This window comes from Pelophylax lessonae (genome assembly GCF_965119305.1).
Source record: "Pelophylax lessonae genome assembly, chromosome: 1".
NCBI lineage: Eukaryota > Metazoa > Chordata > Amphibia > Anura > Ranidae > Pelophylax > Pelophylax lessonae.
In genome coordinates this window covers 226657185-226672529 of record NC_138768.1, presented here as the reverse complement: position 1 = coordinate 226672529, position 15345 = coordinate 226657185, and the positions used below count along the sequence as shown (strand labels likewise).

The 15345-nt window shown below is 43.2% G+C and overlaps 1 protein-coding gene across 1 annotated transcript in view; it reads left to right on the top strand.

The window, feature by feature from the left end:
- Window positions 1–15345, top strand: part of TCTN1 (tectonic family member 1) — a 92793-nt gene that overhangs the window by 67252 nt on the left and 10196 nt on the right. The window contains exons 10-13 of the mRNA XM_082243690.1: window positions 5037–5116; window positions 5389–5526; window positions 12433–12621; window positions 12702–12885. Coding sequence (XP_082099816.1) covers window positions 5037–5116; window positions 5389–5526; window positions 12433–12621; window positions 12702–12885 — 591 coding nt within the window. The remainder of the gene's footprint in view (window positions 1–5036; window positions 5117–5388; window positions 5527–12432; window positions 12622–12701; window positions 12886–15345) is intronic.

Genomic DNA, 15345 nt, shown 5'->3' with positions numbered 1-15345 from the left:
ATATATTCTTTCTTCCATTGAATTTATTCTGTTGCAGATTTGTGTGCGTTCCGAACTAATGTTGTTCAGGTGACTGGTGGCACACTTCATTTCACTTTAAGTATTTTGAACAGAAGTAGAACTTTCATATTATGAATGTCACATTTCCACAGCTTCTTATTACAAAAAATGTCCTACTGCTCAATTAGGCTTCAGTTTTTTAATGACATTCACAGGTACATGTATTTTAACATGCAGAGGTATTTACCTTTTTAAGATTATTTGAAAAAGCATCTATGCTTTTCTCATGCAGGGTTCACTTTAATTCAGCTCTCTGGCAGCATATAGTCACTGTCACAAATCAGCTTTGCAGCTGATCTAATACTTGTGGGTCCACAGATCAACAGCAAGGCTATTCTGTCACTTGTAGTTCTACAAACATAAGGTCTGGTCTTGCACTGGAATGGTGTGTCTGCATTTCACCTGCTGATTAATTTAGCTTGGTGTAAGGCCACTTCCTGTTTAGCCACTATCTTATTCTCTATTTAAAATGTGCTCAGACCGTCTTTCGGTGCTGGAGCAACATGTTGTGTGCCTAGCTGAAGACCCCTGGTTCAATGGTTCAGAGTGGCAATGGCTTCCAGTTCCTTTATTCCAAGCATTTCTGTAACCCCAGTGCTTCCAGTGATCCCTGCACCTTGGAGCCTCCAGTGATCTCTGCACCTTGGGGTCTCCAGTGACTGTTATTTTCTCACTCCTGTGTTCCCAGCACCCTTGTGCTGCAAGAAACCCTAACCTCAGTGTTCCTGTGTTTTTTAGCATCTCAGTGCTCCCATTTAACACTGTACATTTCTCTTACCCCACTGTCTCCAGTAGCCAATGCAGTCTGTGCCTTCAATGACCCTGTGTCCTCAAGTGCCTTCAAATCCAGTGTGCCTAAATTCCTGTTTATTTGGTTATGGACTTTATCCTTGTATTTGATCATGCTTGACTGCTGCCTGTCCCTTTTTTACTTTTGTTCGGGTTCTTTCCCTGGTCAGCTTCCATTTAAATAGGTTTGTATGAGGGCCACAACCTGGCAGTTGCCCTGCAGCAAAACCCATCACCCCTAGAGGGGTGTAATAGTGAATTTCAGATGACTCTAAAGCAGCAGTGCCTCAGGCTTTTTAAAGATTCACACCTCCTCCAATTGTGAAGATGGCGCAAAGGGACCACAATCCCTCTAGCTTTTAATGGTTACCTTCTTTTCAATCCCTTGTTCTGATTTTGTATGCAAGAGCAAAGGAAATTCCTGTGTACACTACAGTTTGCCAGAGTTGCAGCTTTTTCAGGGCTATGCACTCCCCTAAATGGCTAAAGCACATGTTTGCATTAACATTGAACTTCAGGCAGATGTTAAAACTAGAGATTGACCGATTATCGGCAAAGCCGATATATCGAGGGCCGATCTGCACTTTCCCCGATATATCGGAATCGGCCCCTGAGGTTACCGATATTGCAGATATTTCGGGAAAGTGCATATACTGGAGTGATGCCTGCAGCTAGAGCATCCATAGTCGACTGTCTTGTAATGACAACTGATGCGGCTGAAAAGCCACTCGGCTCTCATTACAAGGAGCAGGAGGAGACGAGAGTACTTGTAAAAAATTAATAAATAAAAAGTGTTTTAATGTACGAAAATATCGGCCGTTACCAATATGCGATGACTAAAATATCGGTATCAGCAATGAAAAAAAAAACGATATCGGTCGATCACTTGTTAAAACACCATTCAATGCATTTTTGAATTCTTTCAAAATAAATAACTTGGCCTATCTTTATATTGATCTCCTGTTAGCTGAATTTGCGCTATGAGAAGAAGGGGATGTAATAGAACCCTGTAAAGCTCTGCTGCTTGTGCATTTGTTGCATGGGTGTCCAACCTTTTGGCTTCTCCGGCCACATTAAGTGTAGAGAAATTTTCTCGGGCCGCATATAAAATATATACTATAGTTAAGGTATCTAAGTAATAAAACGCCGCCGCGCAACCCCCCCCCACACACACACACTAGTTTAACACGACTAGAGGATGATCAAATGAAATGGAATCGGTATACAGAGGTTTACTTCTTCTGAGGGATATTAAAGGAACACTCTAACCACCATGACCACTTTAGTGATTTGAAGTGGTCATGGTGGTAGGAGTCAGAAACACTGCATGTGCTGGGATATTTAGTTATGTGCTGGGGTCTAGTTGCACCCCTATCACATATGACTTCACACCCTTCGCACCCCTATCACATATCAAATATGACATAGGACATGACATATTATGACAAAACACAACTAGTTATTAAAAAACATATTGCAACAATTTACACACGCTAATGCACATACCTTTTCTACTTATTTTGCAGACTGCTGGCAGTTACTGCTGGCGGGTACTACTGGGGCAGTTACTGCTGGCAGGTACTGCTGGTCATGCGGGTACTGCTGGTCATGACATTGCGTACTGCTGGAGGAAGCAGCGGCTGCAGTAGAGAGCAGAGCTGCTGCTTCATGTATGGCTCCTGTCACAGGCGGAGTGCATTTCATATTACCCCGCCTGTGACAGAGCCGGAACTATACAGGAAGCAGTGGCTCTGTCACTGACTGCAGACATCCTAAGTCTCCCACGGCAGACAGGAGATCGCATGGCACTTGCAGCCTAAACAGTGGTCATCCAATGCAGCCTCACCAGTGCATGCCCATCCAGTGCAGCCTGATCAGTGCCCATCAATGCAGCCTCACCAGTGCATGCCCATCCAGTGCAGCCTGATCAGTGCCCATCAATGCAGCCTCACCAGTGCATGCCCATCCAATGCAGTCTGCAATGAAGAGAGAGGAGAGCCGCTGGATTACACAGAGCGGGGATCTCCCGTGTACCCGCCGACCGCTGTCTAACGAAGTCCTGCCTCCTGGACCGACTCCTATGATAGATGTCACCAATGTGCTGTCTACCATAGGAGCTGGTCCAGGAGGCGGGGCTTCGTATGACAGCGGCTGCCCCCCCTCCCCTCCCCTCCGAGGCAGCCTCTGCCTACAGTTGGAAGCGGCTGTGGCCGTACCCCCGACTAAAATTCCTTCCTCCCCAGCAAAAAAAAAAAATGGTCAGGGGGCAGTGGGCCCCATTGCCTGCGGTTCCGGGCCGCAGGTTGGACATGCCTGGTTTACAGGGAACATGCTAACAGGGGGCGAAGAGTTTCTGCTTTGTCAGTGTATTGCTGCTCGTCAATTATCCATCTGGCAGGCTGCAGCTGGGGAGGGGACACCACTGTATTCCTTAAAGTGGAACTTCAACCAAAATTCCTCCCCCCCCTCCCATATTTTGCATGGCATTTGTGGGGGTGGGGGAGCGGGTACCTAGTTTTGACAGGTAACCTGCTCCCACTTCCACTTGGATCGTCTAGGTGATCTGAGCGGAAGTTCTCCTCCCCCCTTCCTCCTCGCAGTCTTTTGGGGCACATCACGGGTCCCAGAAGACTGAGGGACCATTCACAAAGCGTGGCTCGCGCATGCACAGTGGACAGCAGGCTGTGAAGCCAAAAGCAACATAGCCGGCTGCCCACAGTTAGGATGCTGGCGCCGGGGGGTAACTGAAGGCTAATGAAGAACTACCTCAAACAAACAAAAAAGGAGGCGCAAACGCCTAGTGCATTATCTTTTGACACCTTTAAACATTTTTATTGAAAAGCCTAAAACATACTCCCAAAACATGAAGAATAAAATCGCATATCACATATCGACTCCTATGTGGAGTAGGACACGTCCCTGTGCTTGGCCTCCTATGTGGGGGAGGATTCGTCCCTGTGCTTGGATCCACTTTAACTGTTCAGTGGCTGCTGCCCCTCTCTGCTAATCCCACTGCTGGCTTCTGCTAGCCCAACCTATTTTGCTTGGCAGACTTCTGGCAATCTGGAGTCAATATGCGATTTTATTCTTCATGTTTTGTGAGTATGTTTTTGGCTTTTCAATAACATTTTTTTAAAGGTGTCAAAAGGTAATGCACTAGGCGTTTTGCGCCTCCTTTTTTGTTTGCAGTATTCTGGAGTTTCCCCACTTGAGGAGAGCAGCACACCTATGGTTCCTAACTAGGTGAGCGCTTGGGTTTTATAGACTAAAGCCATGTACACACGATCAGATTATCAAACGATCTGTCGTCCGTTTTTTGTGGCATGCTAGTCTGATGTGGAAAGTGAAGAGGTTATTTTTATACAAATTTTCCCGTACGACAGAATTCTACTTCAGAAGTGATGTCATGTGCTGGATTATTTTGTATGCGTTCTTTCGTCTCTGAGCATGCCTAGTCTTGCGCTTAAGATTTTTTTCTGTCGAAATCTGTACTAATGAGACGAAAATCGGACGTTGTTTTGACGGATGACAAAAATTATATAGCCTGCACATCAGGATTTTGTCAGCCGAAAAGTCAGTCGGCTGTCGAAAGCACCATACTAACAATCCGAAAATCGGCAGATCGGACGAATTTTCCCTTCAGATTTTCTTATCGTGTGTACGGGCCTTAATGAAGAACTAGCCCAGGTGAGGATGACATCGGATCCCAGGACAGGTAAGTGCTGTTTTGCCTTAAAAGTTTTAGGAGAAATGACTATAACCGTGGAATGGCAGTTTTGATTGAAAATGCCTCCTCCATCGGCACATTTTCCTTTATTATAAATTTGTTATCCTGTGCTACCGTCTTGGACACCATACAATTGAACCTTGGTGCAGAAGCTGTAAAAGTAATAGTTACAGGACACATACTTATCCAGATCCTGTCATCCCATGTAAGATAATGTGATTAATTGAAGAAGGGATCAACGTTTATGCAAGTTTCATGTGTGAAATCATTAACTTATCCTAGTTACTGTTGCTGATTGCTCACCACAGCCAGCGCAGATTGTGCTTCTCATGTAAATACCATTTTGTACGTTGAAAAGGAATAAGAAATATTAATGCTGAATAGTCAACAGTGTTTTGTTGATAGAAGCATTATCTCAATCTATATCTAACCGCAGCTGTAACTTTCTGTTCCATTATAGGAAGGCACAACACCAGGCGCTCTCAGCGGAAACCCAGGCTATGTATTTGGGATGCCTCTAATTGCTGGCTATAAGTTGCCACAATATCCTTTTTTTTTTTATATTTCATAAAACCGTATATAACCCTAAATTATATTTAGGCATACAATGACTGCTTAACATTGTACATAGCATTAACACATTACAGTATTGTTTGTTATGTTTGCAATGAAGGTACTTTCCTGTAGAAATTGTATATAGGGCTCCGCCCACCTATGTAGGCTTCCAGATTTTCATCCATGATAAGCATTTGCTGTTCCAGTGCCTTTTGTCAGTAATATGGTGATCTTTACTTGTTTTGTTTGTATTGCAGAACAGGTATCCCCATTGCTGTTCCTCACCTACAGAAAGCCATATGTGTACAAATGTCAGAACAGAATTTTGTACAGCCACCAGTCAGATTCAAATCTACTATGGAAAGATTAATCAGATTGGTGATACATAAAGCAGAGTGAGAGGATCTTACAAAATACTTTTTGGCAGCAGACCCACTGAGCCCTCAATTGAGGAACTTCCTGTAATCTGGCTGTAGTGGATTACACAGAACTCACATTTAGGTAAAATGTAGTTTCTTTAGCAGGGGTAATTCATTTTGTTGCCTAGAATTGCTCTGTAAACTGGGTCTGTTTTGCAAGGTGAAAAAAGCACACGCCTTGGATTTAACCGCATAAGGCAGCAAGAAAAACTATGTGAATCCTTTGGAGTTAACTCGTTTTCTGCAGTAATTTGCCATAAAATGTGTCTGATCCTCATCTAAGTCACAACAATATACAGACACAATGTGCTTAAGCTGATCACACACACAATTCTAATTTCTCGTGTCTTGATTAAACACTCATTAAACATTCACAGTGCTGGAGGAAAAAATAAGTGAACCCACAGTTTAATTGCTTCTATGAAAGCTGATTGGAGTCAGTAGTGTGCACACTTTGTGTCCAATTAAAGAAATTAGTTTGGAGGTGTGGTTTAGAGCTATGTTGATTGACAAAAGACACTCAAACATTTTAAGATTGCTGTTCACAAGAAGCATTTGCTGATGCGCAACTTGCCTCACAAAAAGGAGCTCTCTGAAGACATACATTTAAGAGTAGTTGATCTGCATAAGGCTGGTGTCGGGGAAAAAAAAAATAAGCCCAGGCACATATTTATGTGCAGACGGAGAATGTCTGTTAGCCAAATCCACAGACAGAGAAAACCTATTAGCCAAACCCATGGACAGTGAATTCCTGTTCACATGACTCGCAAACATGCATGCTCCTATGCGCACCAGCGTTCACGCCTGCCAATAAAGTGGCGCCAAGTGGGCTATATAAACACCTCTGCTGCACTAGGACCTTGTCTTATGGTCTACAGCATTCTGCTACCTGTTCCTGGTGTTTAAACTCTGTTCCCGTCCTGATCCATCTGACCACGCTTGTACTCTGCCTGAACCCACCCCTGGCTTGCTGCTCGACCACGTCTCTGCTTGATCCCTCTGTCTGCCTGTTTTCTGTTTCCAACTCCAGCCTGAACCTGACTACTCTGCTGCCTACCACTTTGTTCCTGACGTGCCTGCTAGTTACCGACCTGGCTTGCCTGACCCTGCTGTGTGTTCAGTCATCCTGACATCTGCTGTCTGCTTCCTGCCAGCCTGCCAAGTGCCTACTGCCTGTGACCTGCCAGCCTGCTAAGCATCTGCTGCCTGTGACCAGCCAGTCTGCCAAGTACCTGCTTTCTGCCACCCGCCAGCCTGCCAAGTACCTGCTGCCCTGCGTCACGATTCAGTCTGCATCCAAGTACGCACAGACCTCACATCTGCAGCCTTCACCATCTTAACTTCTAGTCACTCGTGCCTGGCCAGAGGTGTAAGAGATCGCCTTCCTGTCCACGTCAGGCACCATCTCAAGGTACGTGACAGCTGGACGGGGATACAAGGCAATCTCAAAGTGTTTAGGCATCCATCAATCAACTGTTAGACAAATTGTGTATGAATGGAGACAGTTTAGTACTAGGACTACCTTTTCTTGCAGTGGGTGCCCAGCCAAGATGACTCCCAAGGCACAACTCGGAATCCTCAATGAGGTAAAGAAGAACCCACGAGTAACCACTAAAGGCTTGAAGATATCACGGGAACTGGAAAACATCCTGTTTGAGTCTTCCATATGCAAGTCTTTGAACTGGCACCGTTCACGGCAGAAAACCACATAGAAAGCCTCTGCTCTCCCAAAAAACAACATTGCTGCACACCTGAAGTTTACCAAAGAGCACACTTTCAATTTGTATGTGTAGCACCCTCCTAGGTAGGTGCTAGAGAGTGAGTGTAGTTTTGCTCTGTCTGCCTGTCAGAGGAGCAGCAGGCAAATTCTATATTGCTTTCTGCTTAACAGAGAGCAGGATCTGTGAGTTAGGTCTGCTCATGGTGCTCAGTGTGTGATTCATGTGGTCTAGGGGAGTGTTTCATGCTGGTCCAATAGGGAGGCATATTGGACAGTGGAGAAAACCTGACCAATGGATACACATGCTTTGATACAGCCTTAGTGATTGCCACAGACTGGTTGTCTTGGTGCATTCTGGGGTTTGGTATAAAACCCAGGAGCACATGTGCTTGGGGTCTTTGGCTGGTGAGCAGAGTCCCGGAAGGAGGGTGATGGCTGCCTCCTCCTCTGTAGCAGGTGGCACGTGGTCACAGGCAGTCAGCCTGGGGAACCAGAATGAAGGAGCTGAACCCAGAGGTCCAGGAGAGCTGACTAGAGGGGTTGAGATACTGGAGACTTTAGAAAAACAGTATCTTAAGTACAGGGGATCATGTCTAAGGGCCTGACAAGGAAGGGGGCCACTCCGGAGTAGAGTAGTCAGAGGACGGGTGTCAGCTGGTGGAGAGAAAGGGGGTGCTAGGCGAGTACCTTGAAGATAGTTGCTTAATCAAGTCTTCTACTTCATTCCAAAATTATTTTTGTGGCAAGGTGAATCCACAGCTTGGCTGCATGTACAGACAGGAGTCCTCATCAACTCTGAATAGTTCATTTCTGAAGTATCCCACTCTATCCCTTCTCCCATCCCTATTAAAAAAAAAAAAAAACTACAACCCCTAGACTGATCATTGACTGACCCGTAAACTAAAGTGTTAAGTTTGTGCATGCAGTTGCTAACGGTAACCCAGAGGGACCTAAAAAGTTGAAGAATTCAGCAGTCCTCAAGGGGGCAGTGCTACATATGTAATCAGGCAGACCCCTGAACTACACAGTTGAAGGTAAATCTGAAGCAAATTGAGTAAGTAAATTGTTTAAAGTATGGCCAGCTTTAGATGAGGATCCTCTGTAAATTAGAGTGAAATGGGATGAATGTCAGTTTGGTGACATCCATGCCTGTTCCATCCAGTTTGTGCCCGCATTTTGACAGCGGACTTTGGCAGACCATGTGATGGCTTTATCGGCTGCCAGATGTAAAAGGATTTGTGTCTGTTTACTTCAAGTTACCTCCAATCCATCATGTTTCTTCAAGTCAGGGATGGACACAGAGGTGGGCAGATGTAAACAGACACAAGTCTGTTTACATCCGCCTGTCCATAGAGCTGCATGGAGCTTCCAATCAGGTCCACGTGAAAAACTGACAGGCAGACCTGATTAGAAAGCTTAGGCGAAGGGGGACCTTTAGAGAGTTCACAGCTGACATACATTGCTCTTTCTATCCACTTGCCGACCGCATACTGTATATATAAGGCGGCAGAGTGGCTCTCCCAGGCAAAACCACGTATGCATGCTTGATTTGCCTGGGAAGAGCTAGGGGGCGAGCGCGCGCCGCCGCCGCCAGCGCGCTCCCGCCCCTGCTCGTCAGCAGGGAAGCCGATGTGTGTGTCAGGCGGCTCCGATTGCTGCCTGACACTCTCGATCGTTCCCCGCTGAGAGAGGACGGTCGGCTGTTGTAAAAACAGCCGACCGTCCTTCTTCTCCCTGGGACGGTCACAGAGCTCATGTGATCCTGCTATATAGGATCACATGTCTCTATGGTCATCTCAGAAGCCCAGCCTCCATACAGTTAGAATCACTCCCCTAGGGTGACATTTAAAGCGGTTGTATCCCGCTTTTTGACACTTTTACCTACAGGTAAGCCTATAATAAGGCTTACCTGTAGGTACAAATAATATCTCCTAAACCGGCATGGTTTAGGAGATATTTACAGTGCATGCAGCCGCTTGCGCGAGCGGCGCATGCGCTCTGAAGGTCCGGGGGGACCTTCAATTAAGTTGCCGGGAGCTTCCCGGAAAAATCACTCCCGCGCGCATGCGCGGGAGTGACGTCATCGCGGCTCCGGCCAATCAGCGCGCTGGAGCCGTCTCTTCCGGCCAATCAGCGTGCCGGAGCCGCCGAACCCGGAAGAGACGACGAGGGATCATGGCAGCGCCCGCATCGATGTCCGGGGGTCCGTGTCGGGGCTTCGTTTTAAGGTAAGTTACACATAATGGGCTAGTATGCGATGCATACTAGCTCATTATGCCTTTGTCTTGCAGGTTTTTTTTTTTATTTTTTTTTTTATAGGGTTTACAACCGCTTTAATCCCTTGATCACCTATACTGTTAACCCCTTCCCTGCCAATGGCATTATTACAGTAACAGTGCATATTTTTAGCACTGATTACTGTAGTAATGTCACTGGTAGAAAGAAGAGAACACTGAACTCTGATACACTGGGGTGTATCTCCCCGCGCCTAGGTGGATTGCTGTGCTCAAAATTTGCAAATTAATAAATTAACAAAATTAAGTGTGAATAGCAGCAGCTGTAGGATTGTAGTGAATGTCAGAAAATAGCCAAAGACTATCTGCAGCGCTTGCTAGTAGCCTAATACAACGTATAAGTGTATGATTATTAAATTATTTAAATAAATATGAATAATAATAGTTAAGATAAAATAGATTAAAATTCAGTGAATTCAAAATACATATATGATGAATAATAAATAAATGGTGGCAAATATTATAGTATATGACAAATAGTGCAAATATTAGTCCAAATTATAGTCCAACAAAGTGACAAATAAACAGTCTTTGCCAGGATCTATATCAAAGTGCAGGTGCTTCGTGCTCAATATTCCAAAAGTTTGTGACTTTCGTGGCGTGGGTTCCTTTTTCCAGTGGCGTATGGTAAAAAGTGGATCACTTACCAGAGGTAGTGGGTCTTCTGTGCTGTATAGCACTAAGACCAAATACGCTTGAAGGCCTTCCAGGCCAATAATAGGGGTTATACACTTATACGTTGTATTGGGCTACTAGCAAGCGCTGCAGATAGTCTTTGGCTATTTTCTGAAATGTCACTGGTACCCCCAAAAGTGTCAAAAATATCAGTTAAGGGTCTGATCTGTCGGCCGCAATGTCGCAATCCCGCTAAAAATCACAGATCACCACCATTACTAGTAAAAAAATAAAAAAACCCCATAAAAACGACCTAAATCTTTTCAGTAGTTAGTAGATGCAATAACTTTTGCGCAAACCAATCAAAATACGCTTTTTGCGATTTTATTTATTGCGATTTTATTTATTTTTTTACCAAAAATATGTAGCAGAAAACAAATTGGCCTAAAATGTTAAAAAAAAATTGATATAAATTGCACAGGTGATCAAATACCACCAAAAGAAAGCTCTATTTGTGGGAAAAAAAGGATGTCAATTTTATTTGGGTAAAGCGTCGCACGACCACGCAATTGTCCATTAAATTAACGCAGTGCCGAATCGCATAATAGGGCCTGGTCATGAAGGGGGAAAATCTCCCAGTCCTAAAGTGGCTATTTCTCGTCTTTAGGGTCACAGACCGAAATAAGGCAAACATTTTAATTCTTACCCGCTCAACTCGAAAACCCCAAAATATTGTTAAATGATGTGTTTGCCTAAAAATCTCTTTCTTACTGCTCCTGACAATTTAGAATCAGGTCTGAGGTCTCTGAAGCACAGAGAGCATGTGTCGCCTCAGGAAATGGGCTGGTTACACTCCTATATATTCTAAAGTCTGAGACCTCTACTCACAGCCTAAAAAACATCCCTTTTAAGGGTGTGCAGGGTTGCCAACAGTTTGTTAAAAAAAAAAAAGGGGGGGGCGGGTTCTACCTGATTGTGTTTGCTCTTGGGAAATTGTGGCCAGCTCCCATGAACAAATATTATTTATTTACTGGGCATCCACAGTTTGGGTTTCAGACAATTCCTGATCAGCTGAGCATGGAAGATGTAACATGCATAATGATGTCATGATATTTCTATACATAGGGATATCTGTGGATAAGTTCAGCAGGGCGTTGCACATTTCTTGCTCCTGCATATGTTTGGGCTATACTGATTCCAAATCTCAAGTTCACCAACTTGATTTTTTTTACCCACACTGTTGAGTCACTATAGTGTATGGTGCTGTATCTGCCCCCCCCCCCCCCAAAAAAAAATGTTAATGAAACTTCAGTTTTAAGGTGTCTTTAATTAAATCTTTGGAGACATGATTTGTTCTGTATGTTCCCTTCAACTGTCCTAATTTTTCCAAGCCATGTTGTAATGGATGGTCAGTATGCTTTCTGTACACATACACACCTGTACTGTTTTGTCTTTAGTAAACAATAAGTAAAAGCCCTGGAATTCCTTAGCCATGAATGAATTGAGGTGGGTGGTTTTACTGGAAGAGGTAGAAATGTCTCACAAAGAACAAAGTTCACGAAGTTGAGATCACGGTCAGTGTACTAGCTTTGTGAAGCCTTTAGTGGTGTCATGTGGGGACACATTAATAAGTCATAGCATCAGAATACACATTTTTAAATATATCTGGGTCCCTAGGACCTCATGGGACCACCTAAAACATTTTTATTGTTTGTTCCTGATGACCATATTCCAACATGATTACCCAACTGGGTAGGATGTAAACATTCTTTGGGGAGCACAATAGTTTTGGAAATGGAACTGTGGCCTTGCAAACCTGAGATCTGAGATTTGTTTCAAAGATACTGTTGGTATGTCCTGCCTACGTTTTTTGGGGCTTTATGCCCACGGTCCAGAAACCTGCTAGGAGTTATTATTGAGGGATAGAGATTAATTTATAATTTTCTTAACATTGCAGGGACTAAGGTTAGTGGTTGTATGCGTTCTGAAAATAACTGAAAAATCTCTTTTGCACTATAAAAATGCAGGGGATAGAGATTATATATATATATATATATATATATATATATATATATATATATGTATATGTGTATATATATATATATATATATATATATATATATATATATATATGTGTGTGTATATATATATATATATATATATATATATATATATATATATGTGTATATATATATATATATCTATATCTCTTTATATATATATATATAGTGTGTGTGTGTTCTATACATTCAGAGATTCGTATCTTCGTTCATCTTATTTCTCCTTAATGCACCTCTTTAAATCTGGCATTGTTCAAAGCACCAACAGATTTGGACAACTCACCCTGCTCAAGAGCTCCATAGACCAGAGCTGTCTAACAGAAGAAGGGAATCGGGCTGCTGTGTTATTTGGATATAACATGATGTCTGGCTGCAAACTCCGGTAAATAGATTCATTTTGTTTGTTACTTCATGTCGCAGTTTCTGCTTTTATTAATTTTTTTCTATTTGTGTATTTTACAGTTTAAATAGTTTAAATTATACCATAGCTGCATTTTGCCAGCTTGCAGGAGATACCATTTTGAATGCACTTAAAGGGCAGCAGGTTCCAGAGTATGTGGCCCAGTTTGGAAATTCCCAGCCAGAGAATGTTTTAGATTGGGTTGCAATCAATACGGTCAGCCCTGGACAGCAAGCCAGTACCCAGGTATGCTCTTTGTTTGTTAAAAGTATGCAATTACAACCCACCAAAGTTTGCCCTGTCTGTCAATATTTTTTTTTCTCTATCATTTAAATCAGTTTAGTAGCAGATTCCTTACTGTTGTGTGGTTGAATGAGCATGTTCCTTTAAAGTGGTTGTAAACCCTTTACATCAAGGCTTCCCAAACTCTTTTGGGCCTAGACCCACTTCTGAATAGATTTATTTTTCGGGGCCCACTTGCTTGTAATTGAATATTGTAAAGCGCTACAGAATTTGTTGGCGCTATATAAATGCAAATAATAATAATGCATATTTTAAAGGGGAGGGGGATGTCAAATAAAAAATATCAATTTACTACTTTTCAATTTATTTTTGAATACACTTGCCAGATGTTCGAAGTGAGGGGTCAGAAACCTGTGGCATATAAGCGGAGTTGTAAGTAAGAAGCACCCTCATAGACAGTATAAGGCAGGCAGAGGACAGAAATCAACCACCCCAGGACAGTGATCAGCATGCTATATGGCACTCGCCCTCCTTCCTCTCCCAGCGGTCCACAGTGAAGGTGAAGCCCCTGTTTGCCCTCTCCAGGGCCCAGCACACCTCACCCAGAGTCTCCATGATCAGGAGCTCTATGCTGGTCTTGGTGTCCTGGCTCTTCTCCTTCAGATCCTCTACTGGGGTCACAGAAGCTGCCATGAACTCCTGACACCGCCGGGCCACCTGGTCCTTCTATGACACAGAGGCTGCTGTCTCTGTCCGCTATAGCTGAGAGAATCCCGATACCAGTCTAGCCACCACCGCTGCCACCAGCAGGACTGAGGAGCTGACTCTGCACCCCATGAACATATCGTATAGAACAGCCCACATACGTACTCACTGATGCAAGTATCCTCCTTGCGGGAAATGCAGACCAGCCTCCGTAAACAGTGTGGGCGGGGTCCTGAATCCATCATGATTTTACTGCTTTGGCTCTCTGTAATTTGAGCAGGTTCGTACAGCACAAGTTAAGCGGGCCCGCTCTCAGTGATTTCCGGCTCAGCGCGACCCACTCATACGCAGCTCGCGACCCACCTGACCCAGTTTGGGAACTCCTGTTTTACATATACCAAGTGAAGTGACAAGCCTCAGATGGTACATAGAGATGAAACCAATCCTATATACGTTGTGCCTGTTTATCTGCATTCTTCTCTTTACATCTATTCAAAGCGCTGAATTTTAAAGCTTGTCTGAGCTTTCAGAAAGCAGGTGGTGAGGAGCTGAAGGTTCATTCTGCAGAGCTCAGTGAGAGCTAATTGGAGGGAAGGGACACACATCCCTTTCACACTGCACACAGGAACAGAGCTAAGGCTGTAAATCACAGATGGTGTGCTGGAGCTCCCTCCCCTGTTATTTTTTTAACTATTGAAAGAGAGTGGTTTTTGGTGTCTCAGGCCAATGGGATGGGACTTTGTGGGCAAGTAATAATGTAGATACAAAAGAGTAAAACAAATTTTGGATTTATTCCATTAATCATATATAATACATATATACATATTTTGAGGTGAAATTAGTGCTTGGGTTGAAAGCCCAGTGTGAAGAAGAAGTAGGAAAAAAGATTCAAAAGAATCTGTGACATATGTGGTTTATAGTGACAAATATGTGGATGTTGTCTCTGTGTTTCCTGAGAGGATTCCAGGAAAGTAGTAATTCAGAGTTCATCCAGTTTCTGACGCGTTTCGGCTGTAATATAGCCTTTTTCAAAGATTTGTCACCCAGTCTGAAATGCATGAACAATAACAATTCAGTTATTGAAGATATATGCAGTTTTTGAGTCACAAAGAGTGATAAAAAGTGTTTGTACATACATAGTTTTGCCTTTGTTTCTGCAAACTTCATCTTTTTACCTATTTGGTGTCAAGAAAACTTAGCAAAAGTGATTCCTGCAGATATCAGTAGACCCAGGCAGCAAACAGAAATGACACTTTGATTAAGACAAGCACACACTATAGAGGGATATGTTTTATCTGAGATTTACATCTACATTAACTGTATGTAAAGTTTTGAAAAAATACTTTTTTTTTTTTTTTTTGCTCCCTACCATTTATTTATAATTTAAATTATTATATCTGAATAAGTGCAGAAAACTTCCTATTGATCCTACCTAAAATCTTGGGTTGACAACTTCCTATACTTTTCTTCCTGTGCTCATCTGTTAGCATTGTTCCTAGCTATCTGTTTAAAAGTACTTCCTTTATAGAAGACAAAATTTGGTAAATAGCGGCTCTGCAAGTATTTTACAATGGTTAAGTGTTTTACCAGGACTGCTGTTCTTTCTTAGGGCAGGAACTTGCAGCTTATAGATTGCAAACAAAACCTCTTCTTGGTTAGTTCTGCTTGACTGAAGTACGTGAAAAGAAAAAGGTTTTTATAAAGTTGTCATCACAGGATGCCATGTCACGGATGCTGCTTTGTTATGCATATTTCATT